General features: G+C 38.9%; 2 protein-coding genes across 5 annotated transcripts; both read left to right on the top strand.

The window, feature by feature from the left end:
• The first annotated feature begins 1,011 nt into the window (after window positions 1-1,011).
• glb1l2 (galactosidase beta 1 like 2) lies at window positions 1,012-8,087 on the top strand. 4 transcript variants are annotated; one of them, XM_031290813.2, is made up of 19 exons: window positions 1,012-1,127; window positions 1,410-1,595; window positions 1,813-1,881; window positions 2,003-2,098; window positions 2,179-2,287; window positions 2,374-2,466; window positions 2,557-2,638; window positions 2,879-2,943; window positions 3,166-3,250; window positions 3,537-3,674; window positions 3,764-3,844; window positions 3,990-4,096; window positions 4,607-4,753; window positions 4,870-4,941; window positions 6,132-6,210; window positions 6,920-7,007; window positions 7,253-7,367; window positions 7,651-7,767; window positions 7,887-8,087. In XM_031290813.2, exons 2-19 carry the CDS (start codon window positions 1,432-1,434, stop codon window positions 7,995-7,997), a joined length of 1,818 nt encoding a protein of 605 aa, XP_031146673.1. In that variant the 5' UTR covers window positions 1,012-1,127; window positions 1,410-1,431; the 3' UTR covers window positions 7,998-8,087. The 4 variants fall into 4 exon arrangements, with proteins under 4 accessions (XP_031146673.1, XP_031146672.1, XP_035860256.1 ...); XM_031290812.2 differs by having other exon boundaries at window positions 1,012-1,207; XM_036004363.1 differs by having other exon boundaries at window positions 1,012-1,207; window positions 1,392-1,595.
• Window positions 8,088-8,907: 820 nt separating this feature from the next.
• On the top strand, window positions 8,908-16,871 carry ilvbl (ilvB (bacterial acetolactate synthase)-like). Its single transcript, XM_031290814.2, has 14 exons — window positions 8,908-9,359; window positions 9,861-10,062; window positions 11,037-11,164; window positions 11,243-11,493; window positions 11,928-12,027; window positions 12,199-12,296; window positions 12,459-12,595; window positions 12,870-13,004; window positions 13,159-13,273; window positions 13,452-13,621; window positions 14,014-14,084; window positions 14,187-14,258; window positions 15,335-15,440; window positions 15,618-16,871. Exons 1-14 carry the CDS (start codon window positions 9,246-9,248, stop codon window positions 15,794-15,796), a joined length of 1,878 nt encoding a protein of 625 aa, XP_031146674.1. The 5' UTR covers window positions 8,908-9,245; the 3' UTR covers window positions 15,797-16,871.
• The last annotated feature ends 1,313 nt before the right edge of the window (window positions 16,872-18,184 follow it).

Here is an 18,184-nt window from a genome sequence, read left to right as displayed (position 1 = left end):
AACTCTTAAGATTAGTAATGATGTTTACACCAAATTCCAATTTTACCTATGTAGGCTAACTTAAAAACAGTCAGATAATGCTTGCCTCTTTTTAGTTGCCAGGGGTGAAAATGAGTCATCCTTAACATTGTTGGTGTTTTGGATTCACTACAGCTGGAGAACAATTAAATACAAAATAGGTTGTAGGCTCTACTGGGTGATTTTTTATTTTTTACTGAGTAACTATCATCATTTTCCCAGATAGTGTATAGAATTTTAGGCATTCTATTATCTCAAACAGCCTGAAAAATAGTGCATTTAGCTGACGTAATTGGGAAAAAAATCTCCACCGGGGGAGCATGCCCCAGGACCCCCCTAGGTTTGGGCTAAGCCCCGAATGTTTATATTGTCTGGCTCTGCCCCTGATGTGAAGTTGTTTGACAGCTCTCAGTTGACAACATTGTATGCAATATTTTGTCTATTTTGTTAAATAGATAGCCTATGTCAGACAATGTAGACTGTGAAACCAATCATCTGCAATTTGCTCTTTTTCATCTGTAATTTGTTGTAGTGCTCCTTGTTCTATGGTTTTGAATTTCCATCTTATTAATAGATCATAAAATGTTGATGTGCTCTAGAAGCAAAAGGAAATAAACACCCCAACTATATCCTAAGTGGGGCAGACAAGACGAAACATGACACAAACACAAACACTCACACACACACACACACACACACACACACACACACACACACACACACACACACACACACACACACACACACACACACACACACACACACACACATTCATGCTATTACACACTAACTTCTGACCACGGTAGCACTGCATTACCTTATTTTTAGGCTTTAATTAATTTAGAACCACTATAGGGCATTAGACTATATCATGAGGCCAATATTACCGTGTACAATGTAATGCCTCCCTTATCTGACTGAGAGAGAGAGAGAGAGAGAGAGAGACAGAGAGAGAGAGAGAGAGAGAGAGAGAGAGAGAGAGAGAGAGAGACACAGAGCACTATTATATTATTTGTTCTGAAACAACAATAGTTTCCCTTATTCACAGTGTTTGAGGCCTCCCAGCACCATCATCCCTTTACATCCTCCCTGGCAAGCTCAGCTGTAAGGTACAGCAATGTTTTGATGTCATTGGGAATTTCTGTTCTATTCTGCATTTGAGACTTTGGGACTTTCATATTCGGTCTTGGTAAGTTTTTATTTTTATAGTGATTTTTTATTTTATTTTTTATTTTGTGCCATTCATGTTCTTACTATGTACAATATATTACTCAGATGCTTCATTTGAAGTAGCCGACTGTTTATAAGGTTTTATGACAGTAACACATGTACACCTTTGAATTGTATTATCCAACATGTATGACATGCTTCAGAAGTTTTGTCCCCACCAGACATTACCCTAAGGTGAGAAGAATGAGCCGTGTGGAGGGTCTGAGGGCCAACTCGTGTCAGTTCACTCTGGAGGGAGAACCCTTCCGCATCCTGGGGGGCTCCATTCATTACTTCCGTGTCCCCAGAGCCTACTGGGAGGACCGGCTGCTAAAGATGAAGGCCTGTGGCCTCAATACTCTCACAACGTAGGCTCCCACTGCAACTCACGCCTCATATCACAGGAGTGTCACTATTATGTTACTGGAGAAGTTCAAACTAAAAAAATAAAATCAAATGTTTGTATGGAATGGCTAACTAAACTGTTCACCTTAAAATGAAATAGAAACAAAGCAAATATCAGGATTTTTACAAGCCACTGGACCAATGGATTATTGCTTATAAGCTTCTTACTTGCTTTTTTAGATACGTGCCATGGAATCTGCATGAGCCTGAGAGAGGAACATTCAACTTCCAGGATCAGTTGGACCTCATGTAAGGTTTTGATGTTCTGTTTCTTTCTCTTTGTAGATGTTAATATTACTAAACTTCATGAAGACTTCATGAAAAACTTTATTTTTGAAAATAAATTAGAAGGTGTATCTGTCTTTCTCAGGGCCTATGTCAGTTTAGCCGCAGAGATGGGTCTGTGGGTGATCCTACGTCCTGGACCTTACATCTGCGCTGAATGGGACTTGGGCGGGTTGCCTAGGTAACATCATCTGCTCATTGCTTTAAAACATTGCCATGTATTAGCAGTATACAAATAAGTTGTTCTCGTGTTTCTTTCAGCTGGTTGTTACAAGATAAAGGCATGCAGTTGAGGACAACTTATCCTGGATTTGTAAATGCTGTCAACAACTACTTTGACAAGCTTGTCTCTGTTGTCAAACCTTTGATGGTAAGTCAAACTCAAAGTCTTGTAATAGTATTTCCTGAAAGAATAATTGGAGAATTCAGCTTATGTTTCCTCGTTTGTTTGCTCAGTTTGAAGAGGGAGGCCCAATCATCGCAGTTCAAGTTGAGAATGAGTATGGATCATATGCCAAAGATGAGAAATACATGCCATTTATACAGAACGTGAGTTAATTGATGTATTGCAATGCTCCTTTTTTACTGACATTTTTACAATACATTATAATGTAATGAATTCAGCATATTTTCCTGCAGTGTCTCCAGTCCAGAGGGATCAAGGAGCTCCTGCTGACTTCAGACAACTGGGAGGGCCTGAGATATGGAGGCATGGAGGGAGGTAATGAAGATAACCAAGATAGCTAACCTTTCAGTCAAAAGGGGGGGAAAAAAACAAAAACATAATTTTTGGTGTTTTTAATTGATTCCTTAAAGTGTATTATTTTAAAGATATTTAATTGTATTATGATTAAATTATTTTTCTTGAACCTGAAACATGTTTATGAATATTACTATTCCTAATGTACTTTGTCATTGTTTGACTTTGTCCTTCATTTGATCTAAATCTTGCTCATTTCAGTACTAAAAACAATAAACCTTCAGAGACTGTCGTTTGGAGCTATCCAGCACTTAGCTGACATGCAGGTAGGATTGTAGTGGGTGGTTTAGGCACTCACTACTGATTACTTGTAACAGTGAAAATCTAAGACTTTGTTATTACTTTTGCATACCGTAGTATTGTGTAAGAGCATTGGCTAAAATCGCAAAAGGAAAATGTCAGATTTTGTTTCTCATTAAAGCCATGCTGTGGCTCTATAGTTACAGTAGACAGATGTGTATTTAATACAGGCATTCTGTTTTGCGTAGCCCCAGAAACCTCTTATGGTGATGGAGTATTGGTCTGGCTGGTTTGATGTCTGGGGAGAACATCACCATGTGTTCCATCATGAGGGTATGGAAACACTTTTAAACCATCATTTTTCCAGTGAACAATTGTGCTGAGCACATGCTCATTTTCAGCATAACTCTACATTCCATTCTATACACTTACAAGCTTCACAATGGACAATGTCTGTTTTCAGACATTCAGAATGTGACTGATTGGGTTCAGGAATTGTTCAAGGACCCTTAACTGACGGAGAAGTGCATTGCAGCCTTAACACGTCAATCATTGCTACATATAGCTTTTTGGCTCACTTTATGAATTATGTCATCATTAACTCTTATATGGTTTACAGATATGCTAGCTGTTGTGTCAGAGATCCTGGAGAGAGGTGTCTCCATTAATCTGTACATGTTCCATGGGGGAACCAGCTTTGGCTTCATGAATGGAGCGATGGACTTTGGCACCTACAAACCTCAGGTCACCAGTTATGGTTGGTAGGAATGACCACAGAACAAAGGATGTGTCTTTTATGAATATGATTACCCTTAACAGATGCATTGCTTCTTACTGTTTTTGCAGATTACGACGCTCCGCTATCTGAGGCTGGAGATTACACCCCAAAATATCAACTCTTGAGGAATTTATTCAGCCAGTACTACTGTAACGTCTTCCACATCCACATGCATTACACATTTTATAAGAAACGATGTACACTTAGAAAGTAATTTGATGACTTTTATACCTAATGTAATTGAGTCTGCCATAATTAGCATTGTTGAAATGTTTTTGCCAACTCATGTTTCAGCTGGGCCTCTTCCTGAAGTGCCCTCTCCTCAGGAGAGGAGAGCATACGGCCCTGTTGCCATCCAGCAGCACCTGTCACTGTGGGACAGCCTGCACTTCACTGACAAGGTTAGCAGGTGGCAAACACCTGTCTGGTGTGACAGTTGATAAATATATAATGGAAAATGTTTTATCCAAACTGTTGGCTATATAACGATGTGGTGAGCTTCAGACAGACAGGACGTCTCTGTTATAAGCCTGTGTGTCTGCTTTGCTATCTCCACTTGGGTAGTGGTGTAGCAATATGTTACTCGTGCTCAATGTCATGTCTCACACCTGGCAGCTCGGGTTTGGTCATGCATCAATGTGTCAATGTGTCATGTTTTTTTTAGAAGTATCTGTCTTATGCTGTTTGGTGGACTGTTTTATTTCAAGTGTGTTGCAGTGTCATGCATGCATACATATCTTGTATGATTTCAGTGAGAATGGAACTTCCTATCCCCAGCAGTGATGATGGTGTCTTGCCCTGCCTGTAAAACTACGCATATAGAGATTTCGTTCCATTGGCTTCACAGATCTGATTTATGATGTTCTGCCATATTGTTGTATCTAACACATTCTGTTTGACTATTCATCCAGCCATACAGGTCAGAGAGGCCGGTGAACATGGAGAATCTCCCTGTCAACAATAAAGATGGTCAGTCATATGGTTACACACTGTATGAAACCACCATCACCAATGGAGGAACCCTCACCTCCAGAAACAACATCAGAGATAGAGCACTGGTGAGAATCTACAGACTGATCCACAGACAGACACACATTACATACAATACATGCATAATCAAGTTTCCGAATCTTTTTTTCTGAGGTTATACAACATGACTTTTTATTTTCTTTAGGTGTTTGTGGACAGACAATGTGTTGGTAGTTTGGACTACAAGACTCATGAACTGGCACTCCCTAATGTACAGGTACTGACTGTTGTGACTGTGTCTGTCCTCCCAATATCCCTTGTCCTTAGCTACTGAAAAACCTACATTTTTAAATTATACTTTAGATTTAGGGTGAGGGCTAATCACCTATGTACACATGCCCATATGTCTAAAGCATCCCAGAAATATTTTTCTGACACGCCTTAATGTTGTCTTTGAAGAGAAGGAATATAGAACACAATATATTGGAGGTGGTCACTGTTTATACCTGAGATACTTGAGATGGTGTCAAAGTACAAGTGATTTAGCCACTGGCAAAGCAAAAAAACTAAAATTCTAATAAAAAGATTGTGTATGTTTCCTTCCGTTAAAGATAGCAGAATAGTACAATACTAATTTCATTAAAGGTGCAGTAGGTAAGATTTATAAAACTAACTTTCTGTCATATTTGCTGAAACTGACCCTATGTTCCAGTAGAACTACATGAAGCAGGCAATTTAAAAAAAAAAAAAAAATCCGGCTCCTCTAGCACCACCTACAGCCTGTAGTGTGATTTGCAAAAATCCACAGCGCACTGTTCAGATGCACCAATCAGGGCCAGGGGGGGTGTCAAACTGCGTGTCAATCACTGCTCATGCACACTCATTGATTCTCCCTTGTGGGGGGAGGGGCTTAGGAGACCGTTTTGGACTTTATCTGAAAGGGGGGAGGGACTGAGAAGTTGTTGATATTCAAATTTTTTGGCTAAGTCCTGGATCTTCACAATCCTACCTACAGCACCTTTAAAACATTGTTGCCACATATCTTATTCATAATTGAAAAACGATTTCCTTAATTGTTTTTCATTAAAATGTTATCGGCAGGATTGTGATAATTCAGCAAAACATGCAGCAACGTTGGCAGGACATTATTGTGAGGTATTGCCCAAATGTTGTAAGCGATGGCTAAATATATAGCCAGATAGATTTAAGGTTTTTCAGAGGGCTTCTGAGTGCAGCAGATTCCAATTTTGGAGCATCTAATTGTGCTCAAACAAAATTAAATGGAACTTAAATGTGATTCTGAGATGCTGTATACATTACATGTGGACCCTATAAGTGTATTCTCTGTTATTTACTATTTTCATTTGGCAAATTCACATAAGCAGAGACATATTGGATTGTCTCATTGTGATCACTTTTCTTTACTGAATAACTTTCCAAATGACATTGGTAATTTGTGCATCGAAGGGAGAGAAGACCTTGAGCTTGCTTGTGGAGAACTGTGGAAGAGTGAATTATGGTAAAGCTCTGGACGATCAGCGCAAAGGTATTCTGCCTTCAAACATGTCTTGTGCTGTGCCATATATTGGTTTATTGCGTACACCAGTTTTTGCGTACACCAGAATTTATGACTAGCCATTGTGCATTGCTAATTATATTATTATTATTATATGGTATAATATTTCAGACCTGAACTTAAGAACAGTTTTCCAGACTCAAATCAAACCATTCTTAACATAGATTTCAACATTGTTTAAAGCTATAGTGCGTAGTTTCTGTCTCCCCCATGAGGAATTCTATGTAATGACAACAAAACTATCGGCGTATCCACATGATACGATACAAGCCTTCCGTGATCGCGCACCACCCCCAACCCTCCTCCATGCAGTTGCTAGTAGCCAAGGAGGACACGGAGGAATAAAAAAATATGATGGAGGTAATTATCTTCACTCGATTTTCGGTGCACGAAAGTCGCCGGATGACACCAGTTTCTGAACATAGCCATACTGAGAAATACGGAGGGAGTTTTGTGGAGCTGACTCCATTTGGCAATGGCTTGAATGTAACGGACGTCCATTAATATAAAACAGTTACGCACTAAAGCTTTAAGCCAATTAAAACAGTTTAAAAAATGTTGCTTGGACACTGAAAATCAATTCAGTTTACTTAAACAAGTCAAATCACTGCCACTGTGTACAATGACTGACTTGGTCTATGTTTTGTGGCCCACAACAAAACCTCATATTGTATTACAGGCATCGTGGGTGACATTTTGTTGAATCACGCCCCTCTTAGAGGATTTACCATCTTCTGTTTAGACATGAAGCCAGGCTTTATGAAAAGGTTGGTTAACTAAATTACATTTTTTTCATTCTGTGAAAATGACTACTAGACCTCTTCATTGACACTAATATACATTTGCTGGTTGTAAATTAAAGGGCAGATCAGCCCTTAAATATTCAATAATCGGTTTGTAAATCACAGAACTCAGTTATCATGTTTTGCCAAATCCTTCTCAGCTCATAATGTAATGTTGAATTCAGTTTCGCATTTTTACAGTTTCATATGAACGTTTGATCTTGTTTCAGATTAATGAGTTCAGGTCAATGGAAGTCTGACTTCAAGTCGCCCTCCATTCCAGGATTTTTCCAGGCCAGACTGCATGTGGATGGTCCTCCCAGAGACACCTTCATCAGACTGCCTGTGAGTAATCCTTTATGTGAAACTGCATCTATTATGGCTATGCAATTTCTTGTACTGATCTACTATTTATTATATTTGAAAATGATCTATAATTTATAATACAATACTTTGCATGCATGTTTAATAAAAGCGGATTACACACAATCTCTAAATGAGACAAGTTGAAGTATTTTGAATATGTTTGACACATTGCCTTAAGTTTTACTTAATTGGTATTTTAATTACAGTTGAAAACAAACAGTCCACATCAAATTGTTGATCAAACCAGTGCATCCATCCACAGGGTTGGGGTAAAGGAGCCGTGTTTGTCAATGGGCAGAACCTTGGACGTCACTGGTTCATTGGTCCCCAGCATTTCCTTTATCTCCCAGGACCTTGGCTCAGAAGTGGAGAAAATCAGGTATACTGATGAATGATAGATATAAATAAAGTTCACCTCTTCTTTCTATTTTTTTTTAGATGATTTGTGGCAAATTATGTATGTAAAATATGTTATATATTTTTCATGTTCTCTTTCAGATAGTTGTTTTCGAGGAACAAAAAGCAGATGACAAAATACTGTTTGCTGAAAATCCTGATCATGGGAAGACGATTGATGTTTACAAACTCCCCTTTTGCACACTGCTGTAAAAATAATGTACAGCAACAACACACTTTTATGCACACTATAAGGAGACAGTTTATTGATATAGTTATTCATATGATTTAAAGGTATTAATTAATTAATTTATTTTACTATTTATTTAAATTTATTTAAATTTATTTTATCGTTATTAATACATACTGTGTGTATATGTTTATACTTATATTGTTTATATTCTTTTTATCCTTCTTATATTTGAATGTGTGACATGCTCCAACAACACCATGACAAATTCCTCATATGTGCAACGTACTTGGCAATAAAGCCCTTTCTGATTTCTGATTTCTGATTACTAACCATATGTTTAATTACATTTTTTTTTATTTTCAATTGATATTGTACACTTTAGTTTTTTTTTTTTCTTCAAATGTTTTTTGAAATGTTACATCTTAACATTGAATCTGTTGCCTTAAATGCAACTATGCAACATTGTCTGATATGTCTTGTTTGCTCATTTCAGTATGACCTTTGCTCTGGTTAGAAATAACGATGTTTGACCCTTTGACAGCGTGACACGCCCTCACAAGCTTCTCATTGGACCAGAGACTTGTACTTCTAACATACACTGTTAGAGCGACGCTCTCTTATTCACAAAAAACACAGATCCACACACAGCCAATCAATTTCACCAGAAACAAAGCCCAGTAACCGGAAAAGATGTCCTCCTTTACTTCACAATAAAGGGTAACATTTTTATACTGCCCAACACGGACAAATATAGACTCCATTTCTGGCAAATAATATTGACGTAATAGTCATATTTCTTTGGGTATATGAATATGGATATGCATATGGTTGTAATTATAGAATATATAAACCACAATTATAACCTATAATATGGCCACTTTGTGCCTGTGGGTTTATTTTGGGAATAATAGCCGGAAGTTCCACATGCAGTTCTAACTAGCTTGACTTGTAAATATATCCGCTGGTGTTCCTGTGTCGGCACAGCAATTACAGGAAGAGCACTCGGTCATTTCAACTAGTGTCGACTACATGCTCTTAACAGCCTTTTGTCAGTAACTTAATGTTAGCTAATTTCACAGTGAACGTAAAGGTGAAATTAAGACTTTCGAAATGGTATAATAATAGTATAGTGGTTGTAAGAGCAGCTCCAGAGTACCTTAGCCTAGCCGAGCTGAGCTGCTGAACTGCAACAGTTAAGAGTAGGTTTGGATGTTAAGTTTAGCTAAGTTGAATTTTTTATAAATAAAGGTTTGCTTCCACATCCTGACATGGAGTCATTTGGAGCCATTGGCACAGTTCTTGGATGCTCTGCGGGCATTGCGGTGGGTGGGCTTGTGTTTGCAGCCTGCAAACTTGGCTTACTCTACCAGTTGTTTCACAAGGTAGGTTGTCACAATTCAACATTGCAGTTATAAACTATGCTTTTCTATTCCTTTCTCCACATGCATTTTTATCTTAAAGCATCGTTGCACAAATCAAACGTTGCAAATACAGCTGCATTATCTGGCTTTAGAAAATCACCTGTACTATGTAGATTGTCTACAGGTGAAAGGTAAGATGTCCTCTATTCACGTAAACTTTGACCAACCTTGTGGTTTTCTAGCACAAAGGCTATCACAACACACAGGTTGTTAGTGTGATTGCACAAAACCCAGAGCTACAAAACCTCTGCAAGCCAGAACAATATGTGGTTGTTGTGAAATATGAAAGACCAGTGGAGTGAATAGATAGTGTGACTTTTTAGAGATGTTATCAACTCACACTGACAGCTGATTATATATGACAGTGAGTTTTTTTGTATCCTCTGTTAAATCAGTGAGCTATCAGGCATTGTCTCAATATTCACTGACTTGTCCTTTATTCTGTCCTCTGACTCACTTTAGACTGAGACGAAGAGCCCACGACATGGTGGCGAGAGCGTGGCAGAGGTGCTCCGTGCCCACGGGGTCAAGTACGTTTTCACCCTTGTCGGTGGACACATCTCGCCTATCCTGGTGGCTTGCGAGAAGTTGGGCATCCGCATTGTGGACACCAGACATGAGGCCACTGCTGTCTTCGCTGCTGATGCTGTGGCGAGACTCTCAGGTGCAGATTTATGAACAAGAATGACCCTCAGTCTAGGGGTGCAAGATATATCGACTCAATATCGTTATCGCAATATTATATCAAGGGGTGCAAGATATATCGACTCAATATCGTTATCTCAATATATCGAAAGTGTTGCAATAAGTATGCACTATTTTGTTGAGCGCTGCGTCCCGTCCGTTGGCCGTGTGGCTTAGTTGTGTCTGATTTAGAGCCCGCTTGAAATGCTATAATGATCATGTTTAATTGGCCAGTTACCGTGCCACTTGCATATGTTAGTGTACGTCCAGCACACGGGACCACTACGTGACAAACCCTATGTAGCGTACTATGAATTTCGAAAGAGTTACAGTGTAAGTGAAGAAATAGATAGACAACAAAACGGAACGAATCAGAGAAGCGAAAGAAAAGTTGTGTCCTGTTCTCTTTATTTATTTTATACTGTACAACCAGTAAAACCTGTCCTGTTCTGTAGACATGGTCATTATTTATTTATTCATGTTGTACCAGTCCAATACGACCGTCAGTTGAAATAAACCTTGTGTTTGTTATGAATCTATTTTGATGCGTTTTCCCGTAACTTTTGTAATTTTACATATGTTTAAAAATATTGAAATTAATATCGATATCGCAATATTCATAATCAATATCGCAATATCACATTTAGTCAATATCGTGCAACCCTACCTCATATTTGAAGTTATGCAGAATAAAGGAATTGGGTGTGCTGTTGGTAAAGGGCTGTCCCGCTGCAGTAGTTGTTGTTCAGGTCAAACACAGTTGTGTAACTAACAGCGTTAATAGTGGCTGGATAACATTTCGGTGTGCAAGTATTTTGGCTTCGGTATCTTGTAGTCTTATATAGTAATACGTTTAGATAGAACTGTCTCAGTGTTTAGTTAGTTCCTTGAGTCAGTCGTGAGTGTGTGTTTTTTGGGACTTGTTGATAGCAATCTTGATTGTCTCTCCACCAGGCACTGTTGGCATAGCAGCAGTGACTGCTGGGCCAGGCCTCACTAACACAGTGACAGCAGTGAAGAATGCTCAGATGGCTGAATCTCCATTGCTGCTGATGGGAGGAGCTGCTGGTACACTACTTCAGGTATAGTGTGTGTAAATGTGTTATACTTCATTATAACTTCTCTGTCTAACCTCTCCATCAACTGTGTTTGTGGGACAGGGCAGAGGAGCGCTGCAAGATATCGACCAGATGTCTCTCTTCAAGCCGCTGTGTAAGTTCTGTGCCTCCATCAGGACTATCAGAGAGATTGTGCCTACTGTCAGGAAAGCCCTAGCCATCGCACAGTCGGGAACTCCTGGACCTGTTTTCATAGAGTTCCCCATCGACACGCTCTATCCCTACCATCTTGTGTCCAAAGAGTTTGGAGTTAAGAACCCTCCCAAAGGCCTGATGGGCAAAATTGTCTCATGGTATGTTATCAGCATGTCTTGTATACTATGCACGTTACTATTTAGTGTTGTGAAAAAGCACAAAAAAGTATGGAGAAAAGAAGACCAGTTGACTCCAGATAATTATAAAATTACAGTTGCATGAAAATAGAGTGTAAAGAGTGTTGTACATGACTAAAATCAGCAACTTTTTAAGTGAATTGAAATGAGAATTGTTACATTGTTAGACATCACTTAATAGCCTGCAGGGTGTCCTGGGAGCCCCCAAGTCTGGAACACATACCTTGTAAACTCACCATTTTTGGTTCTGGTCTGACCTGGATCTTTCATACAACCTAGAACTTTTGCTCTTTTTTCTCTCTCCACGATTCATGTCATTCCCAACTGTGAAATAAAGGCAAAAATGCAATAATGCATACATGATTATTTCACATGATGGTCTGATTTCTTGTAAGGTACCTCAATAACCACCTCATGAACCTCTTTGCTGGAGCCTGGGAGACCAGAGATATGTCTCCGCTTCCTGTTGACATCCCACAGGCCACAGACGATCAGGTAAGACTGCTCTCAGTATTAAAGGTTTGATTTTACTTACACGTTCTTGCTGATGTTGTAACATGTTTTAGTGAAATACATTCCAGTCAGTCCCTTTCACTGTGTACAGTATTAAGATGACTAAACCAGAGTTTTAATTTTTAATGCAGTTTTTTTTTCAATACAAATCAGGTACAAAAGTGCATAGAGCTGGTGAGTCGAGCCAAGAAACCTGTTATTCTGCTAGGTAGCCAAGCAACACTACCCCCGACGCCAGCCGATGACATCAGGTAAAGGACACTGTTTTTGGTTGCTCACTGTTGATACTAGAACATACTCAAATTCTGGGGCTTACATTAGTTTTTCCATTTGAATTCGAAAAGCATTGAAGTTTTCTTTGGTAATGTTACTTAGCAATGCTCATATGGGCATTTTTCCCCCCTGCTTCATAGGAATGCATTGGAGGACCTGGGCATCCCATGCTTCCTTGGGGGCATGTCCCGTGGCATGCTGGGTAAAGACAGCCCCATCCACATCAGACAGAACAGGCGAGATGCTCTGAAGGAGGCTGACGTGGTGCTATTAGCAGGTCAGGTACACAGTCTTACAGTTTAAATCATATATATTAACATATCAATAACAGCTTTTAATTTATTTAACAATTCAGAAATTATTTTAATTCTTTATTTAAGGTTTCATAGAATGACAGGTGTTCCTTGCAAAAATAAACTGAAACCCACTCTGGACGTTGCTTTTATGTTTGTTGAAATGCTGTTGGAGGTTGAACTGTATTAGTAGCCAGTATAGACACAGGCTGTCCAGAATTCCTAGAGAAATGTTCATATTGCGTGTTGCGTTTGCAGGCACTGTGTGTGACTTCCGGCTGAGTTACGGCAGAGTTCTCAACAGACGCAGTAAGATCATCGCTGTCAACAGAGATAAGTCGCAGCTGATGAAAAACTCAGATATGTTCTGGAAACCAACTATAGCAATTCAGGGTATGTTCACAATCTGCCATCATGATGCATGATCCTAATTATAGTAACAATGTGTCATTTTAGACCTCTAGTGATTAGTGTAGAATGTGCCAGTTTTAGAAAACCTTTCCTTCTACACTGAACACCAAGAGTCTAAAATATTGCTCTATTTTAGGTGATGCTGGTTCATTTTTAGTTCGGCTTTCCAATGGCCTGAAGGGTCATCGCTGTCCAGAGGAATGGCCTCAGAGCCTCAAAGCAGGAGATATGACCAAAGAAAATGCAAACAGGTGAGCACAGGGGACGATCCCTGGTCCCTAATCTGTGAGTGTGTCAGCATTTATTGTAAAACCATCTGTTAAACCTTTGTTCTCTAAAATAAAAAAAGGTTCTGGATGGATGTTAAATAATGACAAAGCAAACACAATTTCATCAACATTGTAACTACAAAACCATGTCTCATTTCAGGGCTAAAGCTGATGAGAAGACCGAACGGCACTTAAATCCCTTGAAAGTCCTCCACTGTGTGGATGAGCTGATGGCGGAGGACAGCATCATTGTTGCCGATGGGGGTGATTTTGTTGGAAGTGCTGCTTACATAATGAGACCAAGAGGACCTATGCGATGGCTAGATCCAGGTTAGATCACATAAACCGAGCAACAATTTGTTTATGAAGAACTTTTGTGATTAAACCAATAGATGTTTAGTTATTTTAATGTGTGTGGGAGAGAGAGGGCATTTAATTTCAGCAAGATGGAAATAAAAAAAACAAAACATTTCAAGTTAATTGATTTGTTGACTTCAGTTGTTTGTTGATATGTCACTTTTTTCACACCACATGAAGAGGTTGTGCACAGAACAAAAAGGCTGTTGTAGTCAAGTTAATATATGAAGGCCAAAATCACGAGAGTGAGCTAATAATCACAAGTTGTGTTTTGTTTGTATTACAGCAATACAGTATATTCTGAGGTTAATCATGCTTTTTTTGCTGTCAGAGTGACATAACTTTACTGTTCCTTGTCCCTACAGGAGCCTTTGGGACCCTGGGAGTTGGAGGAGGATTTGCCCTGGGGGCAAAACTGTGCCGGCCTGAATCTGAGGTGTTGTATTGATTCAGGCATTTATAAAAGTGCTTTGTCTGATCATGTATTGATCAAGGTTCACCCTGTATGAATTTAATGCTACATTTTGGTGCCTTTCAGGTGTGGATAGTGTATGGTGATGGCTCCTTAGGATACAGTGTTGCAGAGTTTGACACATTCACTAGACACAAGGTAAAATCACTAATCCCAATATTTACATTGTACATATGTAAGCAACTCTGTGATCCATAATACATGTGCAATACTGGAATAAATATTGCAAATATAAAGGATGTGCTAGTATCAGTATCAACACACTAATAATAATTTGGTGTAAGTTGTACCACCTCAGCTGGTGAAATAGGAGAGCGAGGTATTTGTCATTCAAGTGCAGTCGGCAGTTACAGTTTTGGGCCTCCGTGCTGGAGATAGCAGTGGCCAGAGGCATTATGTTATCGGGTTGTCTGCGTCCATATGTTTGTTTGTCCACCCCTTTTTTGTGAACACAATATCTCAGGACCCCCTGGAGGGAATTCCTTCAATTTTGAAACTTGAACTCAAGGTTGAACTGATTAGATATTAGGGGTCAAAGTGCAAGGTAACTGTGACCTTACATTCGTGCCATTCTCATGAACGTGATATCTCAGGAATGCCTGGAGTGAATCTCTTTAATTTTGGCGCAAACATTCACTTGGACTCAAGGATAAACTGATTAGATGTTGGAGGTCAAGGTGACTGTGACCTCACATGGCGCTTTTTTGGCCATAACTCAAGAATTCTTATGCTAATTATGAGAACAGCTCACACAAATGTCTAATAGGATAAAATGATGAAGTGATGACATGTTATATCCAGAAGGTAAAAGCTCAACTTCACCGTGACATCATAAAACACTTTTCTGACCATTATTCAACGCCATAACTCAGAAGGGGAGACTGTGACCATATTTCCCATTTGATCAGATTCTGAATTGGTGACACTAATCTAGGGTGTCCACCTTGAAACTGTGGTGACTGTATAGATCTTCTGTGCTGCTGGGTTGAAGATGTCTGTGAAGCATCCATGTTTGCCAAAAAAAAAAAAAAATTCACTAAATACCGTTTTAATAAATTGTTTGAAAGTATTCAATACATATTGTATGAGTCTGAACAGACGTGGATGTAAACTGCAACTTGACTGGTTGGCGGACGCATACGACCGCAATGCGGTAATTCTAGTTCTCTTTGCTTTCTTGTGCTAATCCAAATGTTTGCTCTTTTTTTCCCCAGACACCAGTTATAGCTGTGGTGGGAAATGACGCATGTTGGAGTCAGATATCCAGAGAGCAGGTTCCCATACTCGGCAGCAACGTGGCGTGTGGCCTTGCGTTTACAGGTACATTTTCTGCATCAGATTTTGTGTGACTTGTAGAAATATGTACAGGCTATATTCCACACTGTGAACAAAATTCATTTATATTTATGTGAATATACTGTATGTTATATATACTGTATATGATGACTGGGCAGCTACTAACTGACAAATTATATTTTCTTTTCCCTTTTTTTGCAGATTATCATATAGTGACAGATGGTTACGGTGGTAAGGGCTACCTTGTAGGGCGTGAGGATGAGGACAGGCTAAGCGACATCATCAGCCAGGCTCAGAGGGAGACCCAGGAGGGCAAGGCAACACTTCTCAATGTTCTGATAGGGAAGACCAACTTTAGAGAGGGCTCTATCTCTGTATAGAGCAGCTGTGATTTCTTAGAACTCCTTCCTTTACCCTTGGCTCTTCATAGACTTTACTATCAGGCTCTATGAGGGGTTTTAGAGAGAAGAAGGATACTGCTGGATACCGTGGAGAGCCCTGGCCAGACCTATGCTAATCCTTTGTGCCCTTAAAGCCATATTTCACTTTGGTAATAGAAAATTACTTTACAGTATGCTGATCTCCTATAAGACTTTATGAACCATCACTTACATCCCTCCTCAGACTAGTCAGAAATCATACTAGTAAGACATCTGCAAACACCAGAATAAGGACTCTGATATTTCAATATCAAAGGGTAATTGTTTATAAATCTGCAGTCTCTGTTATTTACTACTGTATTACATTCTACTTGAGTGAAGTACTACAGCTCCAGATCTGCCAGCCTAGAAACTAAATCTTTTGTTGTGCCTCGTGCAACTTTCACGTCCATGTTGTGGATAATTGCTGCATTTTAAAAAGGGAAGGAGTGAAAAGTCTGAAAATCTTGCTTTGTTAATGGATTTTACCTCTTCAGGAGCTCGTGGTTAGACTTTTGACCTTTAACTTTCTTGCAAATAAACCAGTAACTGAAAATCATATGTAAGAGAGAGCATTGCTAAAAGTTATCCAGTGTGACCAGTATGCCTTTTCTCCTGTTAGTGAATGAACACATTAAACTTTACAGCTGTAATGTTCTTTATTGTTTGATGATTTGGGATAAAAATGTGTTAAATTAAAAATATTTTTTGAATGTTGAAGATTGACAAATTGTATGCCTTTTAATGTTTGCGTCTTCGAATACATTGACGTGTAGATTGAATATGTGTCCGCTGATTCAGTTCTGTATTTCATTATTTAATACTCACTTGTATGCATTGATGTGGGCATATAAATATGCCTCTACCCAATATGTATTGCACTATAATTATAAATGATTTACTCTCCAGGTAAAGACGTGTGGATCATCTCACTCCAATATATATATTGCTGTTTCATTTGGTACTTTGAGGAAAGTATGTCAAACGTTTGATCATACAATGTTAATTTGGGTTCATTCTCAAATAAATTGAAAAAATAAAGTGAGTATTGAGTGGTCTTTTGAAATACTTTTGTCACATAACTGAGTCTGCATCTGTGTAGAGATTTGAGAAAAGCAGACCTTCACACCACTCAGATTCATTGCAAAGAAAGCATTACAGCTCTATTTAATATTGACACTTGTTGCAGCTTGAACTGTAAATCTGTCAAGAGCTACATAGCAACATAGAAGTACTGTGTATATTTTATAAAGCTTGGACCCTATTAACGTCAATAGGTCTGCTTGTGCAGTTATGGGGTCGGACGTCTGCTTTATGGCCCCTCTAATAAGGCATGTCTTCTGTATTTTTGGAAACACTAAAAAGCATAAAGAGTGTACTCAGGCCACCTGTACCCGTACCCATGGTGCAAGGGGGCCCACATTCTCAGGGTAAATATTTGATGTACTAATAAGTATTAGTACTCAATTACGGCAATATCTTTTGTGGGGTCCATAAAAATGTCTTTACCTGGATTTGTTATGGTCTAACTTTGCTAGGTGTACAGGGAGACACTACCACTAGCAGAGTGGTTCAAAACTTCTGTACCATTTCCACATCAGTTATCAACTTAGACACAAGAGCATTAGCATATTTGTAAGTAACTTTTTTTTTGCAACATTTGATAGAACATACAACCTGGTTTACATCGGACAAAAATCCTGAAGGATTTTAATAGCAAAAATGTTGTTTTTGTTGAGAAGCTGTGACTTTTGCCTTACTTACAAAAATGCAGTTTTTATTTTAAACAGAAGATGGCAGGCTAGAAGCGGTTTTCCTGTAGTAGTCTATACTGACGTGTTACTATTATGGGACAGGGAGAAAAGCATATGTATTAGAGGGGGAAAAGGCAGTCTGGAGGAAAAAAAAGTCTGTTGCTGGGTTTATCGATAACAACTTAACTACAGAAGTGTTTTAGTGATAAAAAAAAAGAAGAGTTCTATTTATTTTTTTAATTGTCTAATGTGAGGCTAAGCTTGGACACAAAGAATGATTGGTTGATTTCTGCATACATTTGATTCCACAGATTTCTGAATGATGCTACTATATATTAGAAAGTGAAAAGAGACGTGCCACTGTCTCCAAAAGGCTGCGATCTGCACAAGTATTTATTAGAGTAAGCAACAGTTTGTGGTGTAAACAACAGTTCACATTGGGCTAACGTTACAGTCGGTTATTGCCAGCTGATAGCCTCTTCCCCTTATTCGATGTCACATAGTCACTTCCATTCCTTTAAAATGGTGCTTTGTTGTTGTGTAGTAAAAAACAAAAGTTGTATTAATATATATGTTGATGCAGTGGAGGACTAAA

Source organism: Sander lucioperca, chromosome 8 (genome assembly GCF_008315115.2).
Source record: "Sander lucioperca isolate FBNREF2018 chromosome 8, SLUC_FBN_1.2, whole genome shotgun sequence".
Lineage (NCBI taxonomy): Eukaryota > Metazoa > Chordata > Actinopteri > Perciformes > Percidae > Sander > Sander lucioperca.
This window is presented reverse-complemented; position numbering and strand designations above follow the sequence as displayed.

Excerpts from the sequence above, each read along its gene's own strand:
- ilvbl (XM_031290814.2), top strand. The coding sequence starts at position 9,246 with ATGGAGTCATTTGGAGCCATTGGCACAGTTCTTGGATGCTCTGCGGGC. Across the intron at positions 10,063-11,036 it reads TGCTGTGGCGAGACTCTCAG|GCACTGTTGGCATAGCAGCA; the intron begins GTGCAGATTTAT and ends TCTCTCCACCAG. Across the intron at positions 15,441-15,617 it reads GTGTGGCCTTGCGTTTACAG|ATTATCATATAGTGACAGAT; the intron begins GTACATTTTCTG and ends CTTTTTTTGCAG.
- glb1l2 (XM_031290811.2), top strand. The coding sequence starts at position 1,345 with ATGTACACCTTTGAATTGTATTATCCAACATGTATGACATGCTTCAGA. Across the intron at positions 7,008-7,252 it reads AAGCCAGGCTTTATGAAAAG|ATTAATGAGTTCAGGTCAAT; the intron begins GTTGGTTAACTA and ends ATCTTGTTTCAG. Across the intron at positions 7,368-7,650 it reads ACACCTTCATCAGACTGCCT|GGTTGGGGTAAAGGAGCCGT; the intron begins GTGAGTAATCCT and ends ATCCATCCACAG.